At 40.0% G+C, this 16098-nt stretch overlaps 1 protein-coding gene across 3 annotated transcripts in view; it reads left to right on the top strand.

The window, feature by feature from the left end:
• The window catches only part of DEPTOR (DEP domain containing MTOR interacting protein), a 148826-nt gene extending 134004 nt beyond the window's left edge, over positions 1 to 14822 (top strand). Inside the window, exons 11-12 of one of the 3 annotated variants that reach the window (XR_009005795.1) lie at positions 10152 to 10311; positions 14274 to 14357. Coding sequence is in view for 1 of the 3 variants with exons in the window: in XM_007188832.3 (XP_007188894.2) it covers positions 14274 to 14402 (129 nt within the window). In the remaining 2 variants the exon portion in view is untranslated. Of the gene's footprint in view, positions 1 to 10151; positions 10312 to 14273 lie in introns of all 3 variants that reach the window. The other 2 variants (XR_009005794.1, XM_007188832.3) reach the window with 2 other exon arrangements.
• The last annotated feature ends 1276 nt before the right edge of the window (positions 14823 to 16098 follow it).

The raw sequence follows: 16098 nt of genomic DNA, 5'->3' as shown, positions 1-16098 counted from the left end.
ACACACACACACACACAGACACACACACACAGACACACACACACACAGACACACAGACACACACACACAGACACACAGACACACACACACACACACACACACAGACACACACACACACACACACACAGACACACACACACAGACACACAGACACACACACACACACACACAGACACACACACACACACACACAGACACACACACACACACACACACAGACACACACACACAGACACACAGACACACACACACACACACAGACACACAGACACACACACACACACACACACAGACACACACACACAGACACACAGACACACACACACACACACACAGACACACACACACAGACACACAGACACACACACACACACACACAGACACACAGACACACACACACACACACACACACACACAGACACACACACACACACACACACAGACACACACACACACAGACACACACACACACAGACACACACAGACATTTTGTTCTTAGCCCAGATCAGAGCAGCACCACCTTGGAGGTAAAATAAATGAAACAAGACTTTGGCTCACTTTTCAAAGCTAGAAAGTGTCATCAACCCACAACAAGTCTCCTCTTATGATTAAAATAATATATAAAAAAATGCATTGCATTTGTGAAAGCAGTTATAATGCAATTTTGTGTCTGATGAATAACCTTAATGTGTTCTGTATCTCGTTAAGTAATCTGTCTTTGAAAATCTTGGAGGGACTTCCCTGGTGGTCCAGTGGTTAAGAAACTGCCTTCCAGTGCAGGGGAGGCGGGTTCGATCCCTGGTTGGGGAACTAAGATCCCACATGCCACGGGGCAACTAAGCCCCTGCACCACAACTAGAGAGCCTGCGCGCTACAACTTCTGAGCTTGCGAGCTCCGGAGCCCGCACGCCACAGCTAGAGAGAAGCCCGCGCACCGCAATGAAAGATCCCGCGTGCCGCAACTAAGACCCGACTAAGCCAAAAATAAATTAATTAATTTTAAAAAAAGAGAAAATCTTGGGTATATTAACATTACATTTTAGTATAATCCAGAAAAAAAGCATAATAATTTCTGGGTGTCAAATGGCTAATAATAAACATTCTAAGGGCAAACTGCTAACTGAGTGAAAGTTTCTTGTGGAGGAAAGAATTTGGGGTCAGGGAGGAAGTCTGACCTTTTGGAGCCTTTTTCCTTTTGGCCGTCACTGCTGTGGGAGTTTAATATATGTGGTCAGAGCATGTCTCCTGCTGTTGGAAGCCCCAGTCTGCAAATACGGGCAATTCTAAGGAACTTCCTGTATCCACAAGGGGCAGCCAAGTCTGTGTGGGGGGAATGGGTAGGAGTGATAATTTGCATATCCCCTGTGGTATAAAGGCTCCCAGGTAACAGATTCCTTCAGTAGTAAAGGAAGTCCAAGGAATCCTGTGGTTATAATGTGCCTGTGCTGCTTCTGTTCGGTGCCTGACCGCTTCTTAGAACCTCGGGAAACCACCAGATCAAGAGCATGCTGTTTGTCCTTAGCACAAGCAGACCTTGGACGCAGTCCCAGTGCAATCATGAACTGCTTGTAGGAAGGTGACAGAACCACCAGGGTAGGCTACAAATCCTCTATTCAGTCTAACACACGTCCCTAGAGAGAATCGCCAGGAAGGCAAACGTTCATCGTGACTTTGGGAATCCAAGTTCTCTGGACTGAACCTGAGTTCCTCCTATCGCCTCCTCCTTTAAGTGCACCACAGTCGCCCCTCCGCATGACTGACATGACACCACCGCCACCCCCGACTGAGCAAAGTGGACCAAGGCTGAGCCTGGATCTGAAACAGACCTTTGGTCGATTTGGGCTGGGAGCGAGCAGATTCTGTTTGAAACCAGCAGGCACTTTGATTTCTCAATTTGCAACAAAAATTCTTGAGTTGCTTTTTGTTGTTGCCGCTGTTTTGTTGTGAAAGAAAGTCATTCTTACACACAGTTGGCTTTCCTTCAAGGCTAATTGTGCAGTCTGTTCTTTGGGGACACCACATAGCCACATAGCATGCTTAAAATGCATAAAGTTTAGAGGAAGCCGGTAATTCTCTGGAGAGCGAATCCTGTGTTTATCCAAGCACGGCATCTCTGCCTCCTCCCACACCAGTCACTCTCTAGCCAGTTGCATATTTGGTGGAGAGATTTATGGAACTGAACATACAGCTGCAAATTTTCTTTCTTTTTTTTTTTTTTTCCCCCAAGAACAGTGTTCTGCTGTCAGGGCTGTTATGCAATAAGCACACACACACAACTTATTTACTCCAGGAATGTCCAAAACTCCTAAGTGGTATCCCTTGCTGAATCTGAGTGTGTGGGTAAACATAAAGCATTCTTTGGATGAAAGGAACTCATTCCATAGATGTAACTAACAAATCTTGACTCAGCTTATGTCTCTGTCTAATATTTTGTTCAAGGACCATCCATGAGTCTAGCTACACTCTACAACTACTTCAGTTCTGAAGCAACTTTGTTAAAGTGAATATCTTAGGGACAGGAGCAGAGATTCTTTAACTGAATTCCACTGCTTTGTTTAAGATTATGCTGATTACCTACTATGGCTCCTGGATGCTCTATCCATATGGGGTTCTCTTGGATTGGGAAAAATTCTCTCTTATCACCCTGTATTGTTTTTTTATTTTTATGGGTTTTTTTTAATTTTTCTTTTTAAAAAAATTTTCTTTTGGGATTTCCATGGCGGTCCAGTGGTTAAGACTGTGCTTCCACTGCAGGTGGCATGGGTTTGATCCCTGGTTAGGGAACTAAGATCCCTCATCCCGCATGCCACATGGTCAAAAAAACAAAAACAAAAACAAAAAAAAGTTTTTTTCTTTTTATTTTTTTATTGAAGTATAGTTGATTTACAATAGCATGTTAGTTTCAGGAATACAGCACAGCGATTCTCTTCCCTTATAGGTTATTAGAAAATATTGAGTAGAGTTCTTGTGCTATACAGTAGGTCTATTTTGGTATCTATTTTATATATGGTAGTGTGTATATGTTAACCCTAACCTCCTAATTTATCCTCCATTTAAATTTATCCATTTAAAATAAGTATATTTATTTACAATTTCTTATCTGAATGAATAACTGCAACTTGACATCTATTTCCATTTCCCAAACCAAAACCCAAACTGGCTTCCTGGATGTGGACCCGTGCAATGGTTTGTCTCCCTTTCCACAATCTGCATCCATTGGGCTCTTTTGGAGGGAGAGATTGTGCAGGAGGAGGGACAGAAGAGAAAAACAAATATTTATTTAACATTTACTGGTATTAAACACCGGGCTTAGTACTTAATCAGATTTGATCCTCATAATAAACACGATCCCCATTTTACAGATGAGTAAAGTATAACTCAGAGAATTTGGAACTTGGCTAAAGTTACATAACTGGTAAATTATAAAAATGAGTTAAAAAAATTTTTATTGCACTATATAAAAAATATACAAATTATTCATGCACATCTCAAACTCTATTACAAAGTAAATGACTAGTGCAACTACTACCTAGGAATTCTAAGACCATGGATTAGTTGTCTACTTCTGAAATTTATATACATTTATCATATTGCAGTCATCATATTGGGTACATATCTAGGAGTGAAATTGCTAGGTCATAAGTTATGCGTATATGTTACATTTAACTAGAGTAATTGTTCTATCCTTTATTGAAAGGGGAGCAGAATAGTCTCCAACTATTATTGAATTGTCTATCTTTTGAATTCTGTGCATTTGGCTTCATGTATTTGGGGGCTTTTTTTGTTCGGCATATACATTTCGTGTTTGTGCTTGATATATATACTTGTTAGGTATATATGTTTATAATTTTTGTATCTTCCTGATGGATTGAACCTTGTGCATTATAAAATGTCCTTTTCTTCAATGCTGACTTTGTCATAAGCCCACGTGTAGGGGTCCAGTTTCTGGACTTTTGATTCTGTTGTGTTGGTCTATATACCTATACTAATACTAATACTACCACCATCTCATAGACTATAATAATAGACTGTAGCTTTATAATATGTCTTTTAGACCTTTGTTGTTGTTATTTACTATCGAAAACACTTAAGTGCCTGAGAGAGATTCATCTTACACTTCTTCATTTGTACTCTTCTGAACTTCAGTTTACATATCTAAAACTAATGTCTCCTTTGCAAATGTAACGTAAGCAAACTCCTGACCTAGTTCTTGGCACCTAAGTAACCAGTTATTAATAGTAAATGTTGTTCAATCACTAATTAATAGAAGTTATTTTTTTCTCATTGAATTTTAGAGCTGAAAGGTGCTTTAAAGTCTCTAATAAATATACGTTTTTTTGCAACCCAAATGATCAGATGACGAACTAATGCTTGGAGAAGTGAAACAGCATGTTCAAAATGATTCAGCTCTTTGGGTGCAGAGCTGAGACTAGAATTTCTCTCCTGACTCCTAATCCAGTGCTTTCTCCATTGCTCTGTGCTTAATTTACCCTTGGGGAGATCCTCACTGGGGAGGCAGAAAGGAAGGAGAGAATGAGTGCATCCCTGGAGGTACACTTTTTAGGAAGTCTGTTTTTACTGTGAATAAGCCAAGCTTTATAGACAAGTGAAGGGTGCCTCACACTGAACTTGGCAACACGCATGCTGTGTTGATCACCTGATACCAACTTTCTCACCCACCTACAGAAGACAGATGGTATATTGAATCTTCTGCTGTCCTGTTTCTATTGTGAAGCGAAGATTGCAACAACAAAAAGGGAATGTGAATGGAATTGGTAATGCCAGTTAAAGGCACAGATTAGGTGATGTAATCACCATGACAAATGGTTGCCTTGGGGGAGTTTGCTGGCTGAATTATATGCAGCGTTGTTACCAGGGGTAATTATACAATCCTCTATTTGTGTTATGTCCTTCCTCCTGGAACCTTTAAAATCTTCATTCAGGAATCCTTAACATTCACCTCACTCTAGCAGAAGAGTTATAAATAAACATGGTTTTTAAACTTTGGTTGAGGATAATAAGACCTGCCAGGTCTAGCCCAGATGTAAAGATTAGCCTGAGTTATTCTTTTTTTAAAATTTATTTATTTAATTAATTTCTTTTGGGCTGTGTTGGGTCTTCGTTGCTGTGCGCGGGCTTTCTCCAGTTGCAACAAGCAGGGGCTACTCTTCGTTGCAGTGCATGGGCTTCTCATTACAGCGGCCTCTCTTGTTGCAGAGCACGAGCTCTAGGTGCTTGGGCTTCAGTAGTTGTGACACGCGGGTCTCAGCAACCCTGGCTCGCGGGCTCCAGAGCGCAAGCTCAGCAGCTGTGGTGTATGGGCTCAGTTGCTCCGTGGCATGTGGGATCCTCCCGGACCAGGGGTCAAACCTGTGTACCCTGCACTGGCAGGCGGACTCTCAACCACTGCGCCACCAGGGAAGCCCAGAGCCTGAGTTATTCTTAAAAGTAAAAAATGCCCCCTTACCATTCTCCATCATTTTCTTCCCTGATAATGATGATGATGAAGTGAGCATTGTTCCATTTTTCAAGGATCATAGAAGGAAAAATCAAATGCAGTGTTCTTAAGAAACTTCATTGTGTGTGAGAGGTGCTTAGATACCATACTGAGGTGTTTATCCATGTGGTGTCAGTGCCAATTTTAGGGGAGCTGATTATCTATTACTTAGGAGGCAAGGTAGCCTAGGGCTTAAGTATACAAGTTTGGAGTCAGAATCTGGGCTCCACCACTTACTAGCTTTGTGAACTCGGGCCAGTTACTTTATTTCTCTGTACCCTCGACTGTGAGATGTCAATAATAATAACAATATTAATAATAATCATACCTGCCTCATAGGGTGTGTTGGGAATTTTATATGAGAATACACATGTAAAGAACTTTGGAAAAATATTAGGTGGTCCCGTTAGCAATTAGAGCACTGCCCATGCTGACTGGCAAGTTGTAACCTGAGAAGTGGTCCAGGAATATGGATCAAATGGCTAGGCTTTCCCAGGGTGGATAACAAAGAAAAGAAATTAAAAATCATCCATAAAAAGATAGTTCTCTATTTAAATATTTATGCTATTGCTTTCACAGCCTCTTATGTCAGATTATGAAAGCCATGGTGTATGATTTGGAGCAAGGTTTAAAGAAATAGGAACAATCAAAATATACCTTTTTTCTTTCTAAACTTCAGCAGCTTTCAAATATTTCTTAATCTACTCACGACTTTTGTTAATCTGGTTCACCCTCCGTCTTCGTTTACTTTGGATACTTTGGCTGTCAAAAAGCCTCACGCTTCATTCTCAGCAGGTCTGGTTGTGGGCCGTATTTGCCACAATAACAGTTGACATTGGTGGCTCACACATGGCTTTAAAAATATGTGTGGTAACATGGCAGCAGGTTTGGTTATTTGGGGTATTGCATTTTGAGCAATTTGGATATTATCTCTGATAATAGTTCTAAACGTAAGCATTTTATACATTGTTATTATTAATTTTAAAGTCTAGAAGATAGCAAAATTTGGCTCTAAAAATGAAATAGACTTCAGGCAAGTAATAATTATAATAAAATCTGAAATGTCAGCCCCCTTCTTGTTTTTGAGGTGGTTATTTCTCAAACCATAGAATGTATTATCATAATACTGACAGGAATGGGATGAGCACATAAACTAACTTTTGGTACAAAAAATTCTGGTGGATACTTTACAGCATTGGTTATTCAACACTGTGCTGTAGCAGAATCACCTAATATGCTTAATGAAAGTGCAGATTCTTGGGACCCACCCCCTGAAAAGTCGGATTTGGTAGGTCTTGGGTAAGATCTGAGAATTCACATTTTCAACAAGCCCTCAAAGGTGACTTATATTTGCACTACAGTTTGAGAGCCACTGTTTTATATTTGGATACACTTTTCACTTAGGCACTGAACAGTGAAAATGGTTTAAATAATGTTGACTGAATGTGTACCTGAAACTTCTAACATGTAACTGGCTCAAAATAAGCTTCCTCATTAATTAGTGCATTTCCTGTCATAAGTAGCATTCAAGTAAGATAGGTTGGTTGCCTGGCAGGGATTTGTAGAGGAGAGTTCTACTTTCAGTGGGAGCTCGATTAGGGTGATCTCTAGAATACATCTGAGGGTTCTACTTGATTAAGAATTTAAGTATTAACTTGCCCTTAATATCTTGGTTCTGCTTTCTGTATCATTTGATTGGACAAGCTTCCATCTCCTACTCACCAGGACTCAGCCCTTCCTGATTATTTTCTGTATCTGTCTGGGTCTATCTTTTTTCTCCTTATGACTCTTTCTGTCTCCGAAATTTTATCTGCCTTGGTCTCTGTCTTGCTAAATGTTTTATTATTTTCAGGGAAAGCCTGAAGCAGCCTTACCTTCCAATCCTTCTTTCTCCTTCAAGATCAGAAAGAAAAAAAAAAAAAAAACAGAGAAAAGCTAGAGTAGCTTTCACATGAATGCAGCCATTTCAGGGATGCAAGTGACTTGGTGAATACAGATTTCCATGGCAGTGAGAAGACACTTAGGTAATCATAGGTGTAGTGTTTCTCCTCAATCTCACTCCCACTTTGGTTGAAACAATCAAATGACTGTGATGGAATTCCAGCCATACAAGAACTGATGTGCAATTGCATCATCCCATAGGCGCTCAATCTGTTCAGAGGGTTAGTGTACATCTGCCAGCACTGGCTCAAGGAGAGGAATTAGAGGCAAGATTATTTCGTCGCTTTGGCTCCTTATCAGGAAGAAGCCTGGAGTTCGGCCTAGGTGTTTATCCCAATGTGATCACACCCTGAAACGTATGAGTCCTGCCTCCCTCTTCCTGTTAACTCTTATTGGACCTACTCTGGGTTTTAGGCCTTTTCTTCACTGCCCAGATGCTCAGAGACATCACTTACCCATGACTTATGAAGGCTTGGTTCTTCCCTTTCATTAAGGATAATGTCCTCTACATCTCTTCTTTCTAAAGTGAAGGTACCCTCCTTTTTGTAGGAGACGAGTTCAGAGCAGCTATAGGAGCTCATGACAGCTCTTTTCAGCGAACTTGGGACATGAGGAAATTGCATTCAAATCTTTGAAAACAAATCTGACAAAGATAATTATAAGCAGAAGAAAAGCATCACAACCTCACTCGAATTCTCATTATCCCCTCTGGGTGGCATCTAAGTCCCCCACCCCAGATAGGAGGTAATAGGTATCTAAGGTAGGTCTATTCAGAAGCCATCACATGTTCTGTGTGTTTGTGCTTTTTAATATAGTAGAGAAATAATTTTTCCCCAGGCCGTGTGCTTCCTGTTGTTACTTGGGTGTTGATTTTCAGAACATAGTGTACCATAGATGCTAATTCAAAGTCCATTAAAACTGAATACATTACATAGTAATACCTGCATTTCTAGATCATTTTGCACATTTTTAGTAACAGGATATTAGAACTGCTGGAACTACAGCAGTTGTTGGGACCACTTAGGGAGAGATGATGTCTTTCTAACAGCCTGACTCTAAAATTACTACCTTGAATATAAGCATGATAAGTGTTTGAAAAGCCTTTTTTTTTTCTTGCCTCATTCAAGGAAAAAAAAATTGAAATAAATGTCTCAATTTACATATTGTTAGGATTTTAAGTGACACAAAAAGCAGCCCAACCTTAACTGAGTAAAAACCTTCTTAATGAAGTTGGAAGAGCCTAAACATCAACACCACAAGGTATTTGAGCGAACCCACACTGTTTAATTAACAGTTAAAGCCAAGAGAGAAAACACTTGTTTTCCACTATTCTCTGCATTCCTCAGAACTTGCATATTGTACTTTATAAATTTGTATTTATGTCAGGCTGTAGAGTCATGGAGTTCAAATTCCAGATGAGGCACTTAGTTGTGTGCCCTTGAGCAAATAACTGAACCTCTCTGATATTCAGTTTGTTCTTAAGGATTGTATTGATGAGCGTGGGTTGCCAATGACAGAAACCAGCTATCATTAAAAAAAAAGAAAGAAAAAGAAATTGATTAGAAGGATATCAAGAATGTAAGGGAATCAAAGGCAGGTCTAGAGAACTAGATAACCTATGATGGGATTCCATCCTGATAAACCCATTGTAAATTGAAAATATCTGTAAGTCAAAAATGCATTTAATACACTTAACCTAGGGAACATCATAGCTTAGTCTATCTTATTTTAAACATGCTCAGAACACTTATATTAGCCTACAGCTGGGCAAAATCATCTAACACAAATCCTGTTTTGTAACAGAGTGTTGACTATCTCATATAATTTATGGAATACTGTACTGAAAGTGAAAAACAGAACGGTTGTAAGTGTATCGATTGTTTACCTTGTGATCACCTGGCTGAGTCGGAGCTGGGACTGGCTTCTTTCACTTAGCAGAATGTTTTCCAGGTTCAGCCATGTCGTAACATGTAGTTGGTTCCATTTTATTGCTGAATAATATTCCATTGTATGGCTATACCAAATTTTATTTCCCCTTTCATCAGCTGTTAAACATTTGGGGTCCATCAGTTTTGAAGCACCAAGCCTTCCTCTCTTAAGCTCTCTCTCTGGTGGCCCCAGATCAGGGATCACAGACTGAAATGTCTCTCAGCTAGGTGTAAGAAAAATAGGAAGTGGTGAGGACCACGGCAAACGAGAGAACGTGTGCCCATCTAGAAAGGGCAGCCCCTTTGGAGCCATTGCCAAGTGGCCATCCAGGCCTGGTATTGTTAGATCTTCAGATTGTTCCAGAGAAGCCAGAATCTAGATTTTTATGTGAAAATTTTCTAACTTTTAAATGTTGGTCAATTGAAACCAACACTATGTGGGAGAGAGAGAATACAATTCTGGTCGAAACTAAATGCTGCAGGTGATTCCTGAGTGATGCAGAGATGTCTCATCTTTGGGAGCCTGTGAAGGGTTAGCTAGAGTGTGAGCTTACCAGGCAACTTCTGCACTCTCCTTGGACAACACAAAAAGGCTGTTCATCCCTTTGGAGAAAAGAAGGACACGGGTTGGGTTTAAAGTCAACACTCTGGATTGGGTGGGGGTGGAATTCCTCTCATTCTTTGGCTCAAGAGCATGCTGGAGTAGAAAACACAAAACTCCAGCAAATGTCTACATTGAATTTGTGCTAAATTGTCCTGCAAATTACATTTGTAGCCTGTTTCAGGGTGGATTCGGACCTGCATGCGTGACCTTGATTCTGACTACAACTTCAACCATGGTTGAGAACTGCTGATTCTGTACAAGATGTGCTCTGATGGAAAAAAAAAAAAATTGCCCTCAATTCATGGTGACAGATTTGTGGAAACAGGAAAAGAAAAACAGAGGTCGGTGTCCTTATGTAGAACGACACCATAGTATTATAAGTTCGGGAGTGGAAAATATTGAGGCTTCTGACAACAGCGAGTGTTTGAGTAAATAACCACTGTGCTTGCCGCTGTCCACTTTCCATTCTGTTTTGCATGTGACCTTGAAAAAAGTGGGTATTTTTAAAGGGAAAGAAGTTCATTGAAGCTAGTATTGGTGTAGGGCTTGATATTTGCAAAAAGGTTTTCAATTCATTAAATTGAACCTGTGAGGATAAGCATTTTTACCTAACTCTCTTTTGTAAATGATGTCATTGAGGCCTAGAGGCAAATGACTTCATTAAGATCATTCAGGGAATTCCCTGGCAGTCCAGTGGTTAGGACTCCTCGCTGTTAGGCAGTTAGGACTGCCAAGGGCCCGGGTTCGATTCCTAGTCGGGGAACTAAGATTCCCACAAGCTATGCGGACAAAAAAAAAAAAAAAAAGATCATCCAGCAAAGGAGCCTAGGACTTAAATCCATATCACTGGAATCCAAATCCTTCATCTTTTCCACAGATTCACAGCTGCCCTTTTAATACTTTCCACTTTTGGTTTATCTAAGTAATAGGTACAGATATCTTTAGACTTAATACAGTATTTTATGTATTTTATTTCATACTTACATTTAAAATATAACATGTAATTTATATTTCATATTAGTTATTTGTTATATTTGTTAATACGGTGTCTGAGTTTCTATTGATATTGCCCACTCAGAAAACAATAAAAGGAAACAGTGATTTTCAAGTGTTTTAGTATTTTCACATTCTTTGTTGTCAACACTAAATTTATTAATAAATAATTGGGAGCAGGTGTGCACCTTAATTCTTAAGACATTACACTTAAAGAAGTATGATGATGAGAACAACAGTTATGGGACACATTGTTACCGAATTGGTTGGATGGACCCTCACTTGGGCCCTGGCCCTGGCCAGAACCCCCTGCCTCTGCGGGTAAGGCTCTTTGTCCGTTCGGATTCCACAGCCAATAACAAAACCAACACTGAGACAGAAAGAGCACAAGCTTTATTCAGAGGCCAGAGAATGGAGAGTCGGGAACTTAGTTTGCAAATCACCTTCTCACCAGACTTGGGCTGGGATACCTCTGATATAGAGAGGAGGGGTTAGGGGGAGGGAATTCATTACTTCTCTGAAAATAAGGGTGTAGTTTGCTCAGAACTGGGGCAACATCCCTTTTCAGTCCTAATATGGATTCCTCTCGTTGTTGTCATGGCAATTGTCAACTGTCATGGTATTGGTGGGTGTGTCATTTAGCATGCTATCATATTACAATGAGCGTATAATGAGGTTCAGGGTCTGCTGAAGGTCAGGTCTTCTGCCATCTTGGATTTGGCTGGTTCTAACCAGTTCTGGTGGGTTCTTGTTTTTCTCTTCTGGTGGTTTCCTGTAAGATAACGATAACATTTCTCCACAGCTGCAGCTTATGTTCCCTTAAGGAAGGGGGTGGGTTAGAGCTCGAAGCTAACAGCCATGAAAACAACTTCATTAACTTAATCAACCTCAGCCATCTCCTTTCCTCCCCCTCTCTCCAACTTCTGTCCCTTCCCTTTTGTCTTCTTTTCTTTTTTTTTCTTTAATTAATTAATTAATTAATTTTAATTTTTGGCTGTGTTGGGTCTTTGTTGCTGCGCGTGGGCTTTCTCTAGTTGCCGTGAGTGGGGGCTACTCTTTGTTGAGGTGCACAGGCTTCTCATTGCAGTGGCTTCTCTTGTTGCGGAGCATGGGCTCTAGGTGCGTGGGCTTCAGTAGTTGCAGCACGTGGGCTCAGTAGTTGTGGCTCACAGGCTCTCGAGCACAGGCTCAGTAGTTGTGGCACATGGGCTGAGTTGCTCCGCGGCATGTGGGATCTTCCCGGGCCAGGGATCGTGTCTCCTGCATTGGCAGGCGGATTCTTAACCACTGCGCCATCAGAGAAGTCCCCTTTTTATTTTCTTATTTTCCCAATAAATGAAGAAATAATTTATAGGAAGCCAGAAATCCTTCAGGCTCAATCCTAATTGTGCTTTTTTTGCTTAATACATTATTCATTCAGTTCATTCAACAATGAATATTTATTGATTATTTTATTTCATCTCCTATTGCTGCTGTAACAAATTAACAAACTTGGTAACTTAAAACAACACAAATTTATTATCTTATAGTTCTGGAGTCAAAGGTCTAAAATAAAGGTATCAGTATGTCTGCATTCCTTCTGTAGGTTCTGAGGGGAGAATCCATTTCCTTACCTTTTTCAACTTCTAGGGGCCACCTGCATCCCTCAGCTCCTAGCCCCTTCCTCATATCACTCTTGCTTCTGTTGTCACATCTCCTAATTCTGCCTGTGACTTTTTTGTCTCCTTCTTATAAGTACCCTTGTGATTACATTGGGCCCACCTGGATAACCCCTATGTTAAAATCAGCTGATTAGCAGTCCAGTTCCAGCTGCAACCTTAATGCCTTGTCGCCATGTCAACTAATATATTCACAGGTTCTGGGGATTAGGACATGGACATCTTTGGGGGTTGGGGGTATCATTCACCTCACCACCAGTGCCTACTATGTGCCAAGCACCTTACAGATTTATATTCTGTTTGATTCTGTTTTGCTGATTAGAAGTACATATCACCGACAGCTGGAGATCTGTGTATCTCTCCATTTCTCTATTTGAGTGACATAAACAAATCATTCCTGTCCAGTGTGCACTCTTCAGACACACAACAGGTATACCATCTGTTAATCTGTGTCAGCTAAATGGAAGCTACCCAGCATCTGATGCCACCACCAACCTCAAGAGAATCCCCTCCGTTTGAGGCAGTAGCTGTGATCAGTATTATGTTCACTATGACACATCCAAAGTGGCCGCTCATTACTGAATAATGCTTTTAAAATTTTTTATTGTAATTATCTGTCCTATCATAGGTAAACTAATACTCAGTTTAAAAGCTGACCTTTGTTGGCCTCATCCATTTTCGTAAGGATGGGAAATAGGGAAATGTGTGGAATTTATCATCTCAACTGGGACACCATGCAGGTGAAAGGAGAAACTATTAATAATCATGCAGGAATAATAGGTATAAAAGAAGACTGTTTGGGGAACACGAGGACAAAGAATCTCCCTATAAACTGAGTCCAAATGAACGGTAACAGCCACAAACACTGTGATTATGAAAAAGTATTGAGTACCCCATAGGTTCAGAGCACTGGAGTAGAAGCTTTAACGTCCTTGACCTCATTTAATTCTTACAGCAATCTTAGAAGGTAGATATTATGATTATTAATCATCCCTATTTTAGAGCTGAGGGAAATGAAGCTCAGGAATTTAAATACCTAGCTTAAGCTAGTAAGTTGCTGAGTTAGGATTTAAACCCAAGGTGGTAAAACGACAAACCAAATGCTTTTTCTATTATACTGCCTTCCAGGAAAAGTATAGTTTCTTGGAAATTGTTAAATTGCAGTTGCTGGCTGGGTACACTTGGGTACCAATGTAGGAAGTTACCTGTTAAAGATGCACAATGTCTTTATTCTAGGTGTATGAAAAACCAGGAGCTCTAAGAGATGCTTTTTTTTTCTTTTAATATGCATAGTTTATTTTTTTAAATTTTTATTGGAGTATAGTTGATTTACAATGTTGTATTAGTTTCTGCTGTACAGCAAAGTGAATCAGTTATACATATACATGTATCAACTCTTTTTTTAGATTCTTTCCCCCGTATAGGTCATTACAGAGTATTGAGTAGAGTTCTCTGTGCTATATAGTAGGCCCTTTTTTTTAGATTCCACATGCAAGCGATATCTCATGATACTTGTCTTCCTCTGTCTGACTTACTTCACTCAGTATGAGAATCTCTAGATCCTTCCATGTTGCTGCAGATGGAAGCGGGGAGTCCTAACCACTGGACCGCTAGGGAATTCAAGAGATGCTTTTTCTTTGTCCTTCCTTCAGGTCTGTCAGTTTGTCGTCTCTGTAAATGGGCTTAACGTGCTGCACGTTGACTACCGGACGGTGAGCAACCTGATTCTGACGGGCCCACGGACGATTGTGATGGAGGTCATGGAGGAGTTAGAGTGCTGAGAAGGCAGCCCTCCCAGCCCATCCCGTGGCCTGCGGAGGATCAAAGGCAGAACAACACAAAGCTCTGCAGTGACAAGACTTCTGTATACCTGGATGGCTTTGGACATACAGATCTTTTCTCCGTGCATACCCATCTTAATTTGAGTTTCACACACTGTTTCCCTGTTGAATGTGGAAGAACCGGGTAATACATCTTTTTTAAAAAAAACAACAGAAAAACGACTTACGTCAGTGTAGAAAAAGTTTGAGAAACAGAATTTTTTTTTACGTAGTAGCACTGCCTTACTCAATTTCCATTTGTAGTTCTCATCCATTGTTTTATATCTTAGCTTGCAGAAAGTTGTTGAAATGCTTCTCTTGCCAAAACAGTGATGTGCTAAAATCCCCTTCACAGGAGTCAATAAAGTAGTTTTTACAGACTTTAAGTTGCACTGTCACCAAATGAGCATGGAACTGTTTATTAGAGGATCTAGATTTCACCAAATTTCAAATTAAAACAACATCCAAAGGAATAGTACTTGTTAATTAGCATTTTGAAGGTTGTAAATCATTCACTGCTTAAAAGCCATCAAATTTTTGACTTTTTCTTAATTCCTGCCTTTAGTATCAACTTTTCACTTAACTTGTGTTTTCAGTTATGGCGTTGGTCAAAAACCAAAAACCTTATGATGGTATGGGTGGGGTAGATAGGGAGATAACTACTTAAAACTATGTGCTCTGTTTTCTCTTTCTGAGCCTACATCATTTTGTTCTATCAGTCAGCAACAGCAGCTTTCTAGAAATAATCCTGAATATGTTGAATGTCAAAACAGACAAGTTTGTATATACACATGTAATTCAGAATCACGCCTCTGGCAAGATTTCACTTTGAAGTTGTCCCTTTTTAAGTGAAGTATTCTAGAACTTGGCCCATATATGATAAAACTTGAAACTAAATTGCCTTATTGGCCTGAATTTTCACTAGCTTTCTAGTGTGACATATTCTAAGGACATGACATGTTGCTTATTTGGCAGGATTATTTTTCACCAAAAGCAACTTCTTGTGTTGTAACTCTTCAGCTCACTTGTATATATGCGTGTTTCTTTTTTGGTCTCAAAGAGAATGCATTTTGGGGCTTGGTGTATAGAGGAAGCTCCTCAAAGTGCCAAATTGGGGAATCAGGGAATGCTCAATTCCTCTTATTTTCATATAATACATTCTGAACGACAAGGTTACTTTCTGATCATGTAGTAACAAAATATGAATGTTGTACCTTGGCCATTTTTTGGTGATAGGTTATAATGTAATGGTACTGGTGGAATGGACATACCGTGTTAAAGATACCACATATGTATGTTTCTGGTAGTCCAACTTTTCTGATCTGTAGCTTTAGTCAGAGAATAGGACTTTGAAGTAATATAGGATGGCTAACATTAATACTGTCGATCTACATTTGAGAAATATTATCATCTCCGTGTGTATGTGCGTTTAAACTGTGTGCCAGGCTGTGTGCTATGGCACTTTACATACGTGCTCTCTTTTAATACTTATCACAACCCAGCAAGGTTGGTATTATCTCCCCCCCATTTTTCAGACTTGAAAAGTAAGTCTGAGCAAGTTTTAAAGTGGTCTCAAGTTCACACAGTTGCAAGAACTACTAAGTGATAGAGCCTGGATTCAAACACAAGTTTATCTAATGCTAAAGCCCATGTTACT

The sequence above is a fragment of the Balaenoptera acutorostrata genome, chromosome 17 (assembly GCF_949987535.1).
Source record: "Balaenoptera acutorostrata chromosome 17, mBalAcu1.1, whole genome shotgun sequence".
NCBI classification, from domain to species: Eukaryota; Metazoa; Chordata; class Mammalia; order Artiodactyla; family Balaenopteridae; genus Balaenoptera; species Balaenoptera acutorostrata.
Note: the sequence above shows the minus strand (reverse complement) of the source record. Positions and strands in the feature narration are given on the sequence as shown.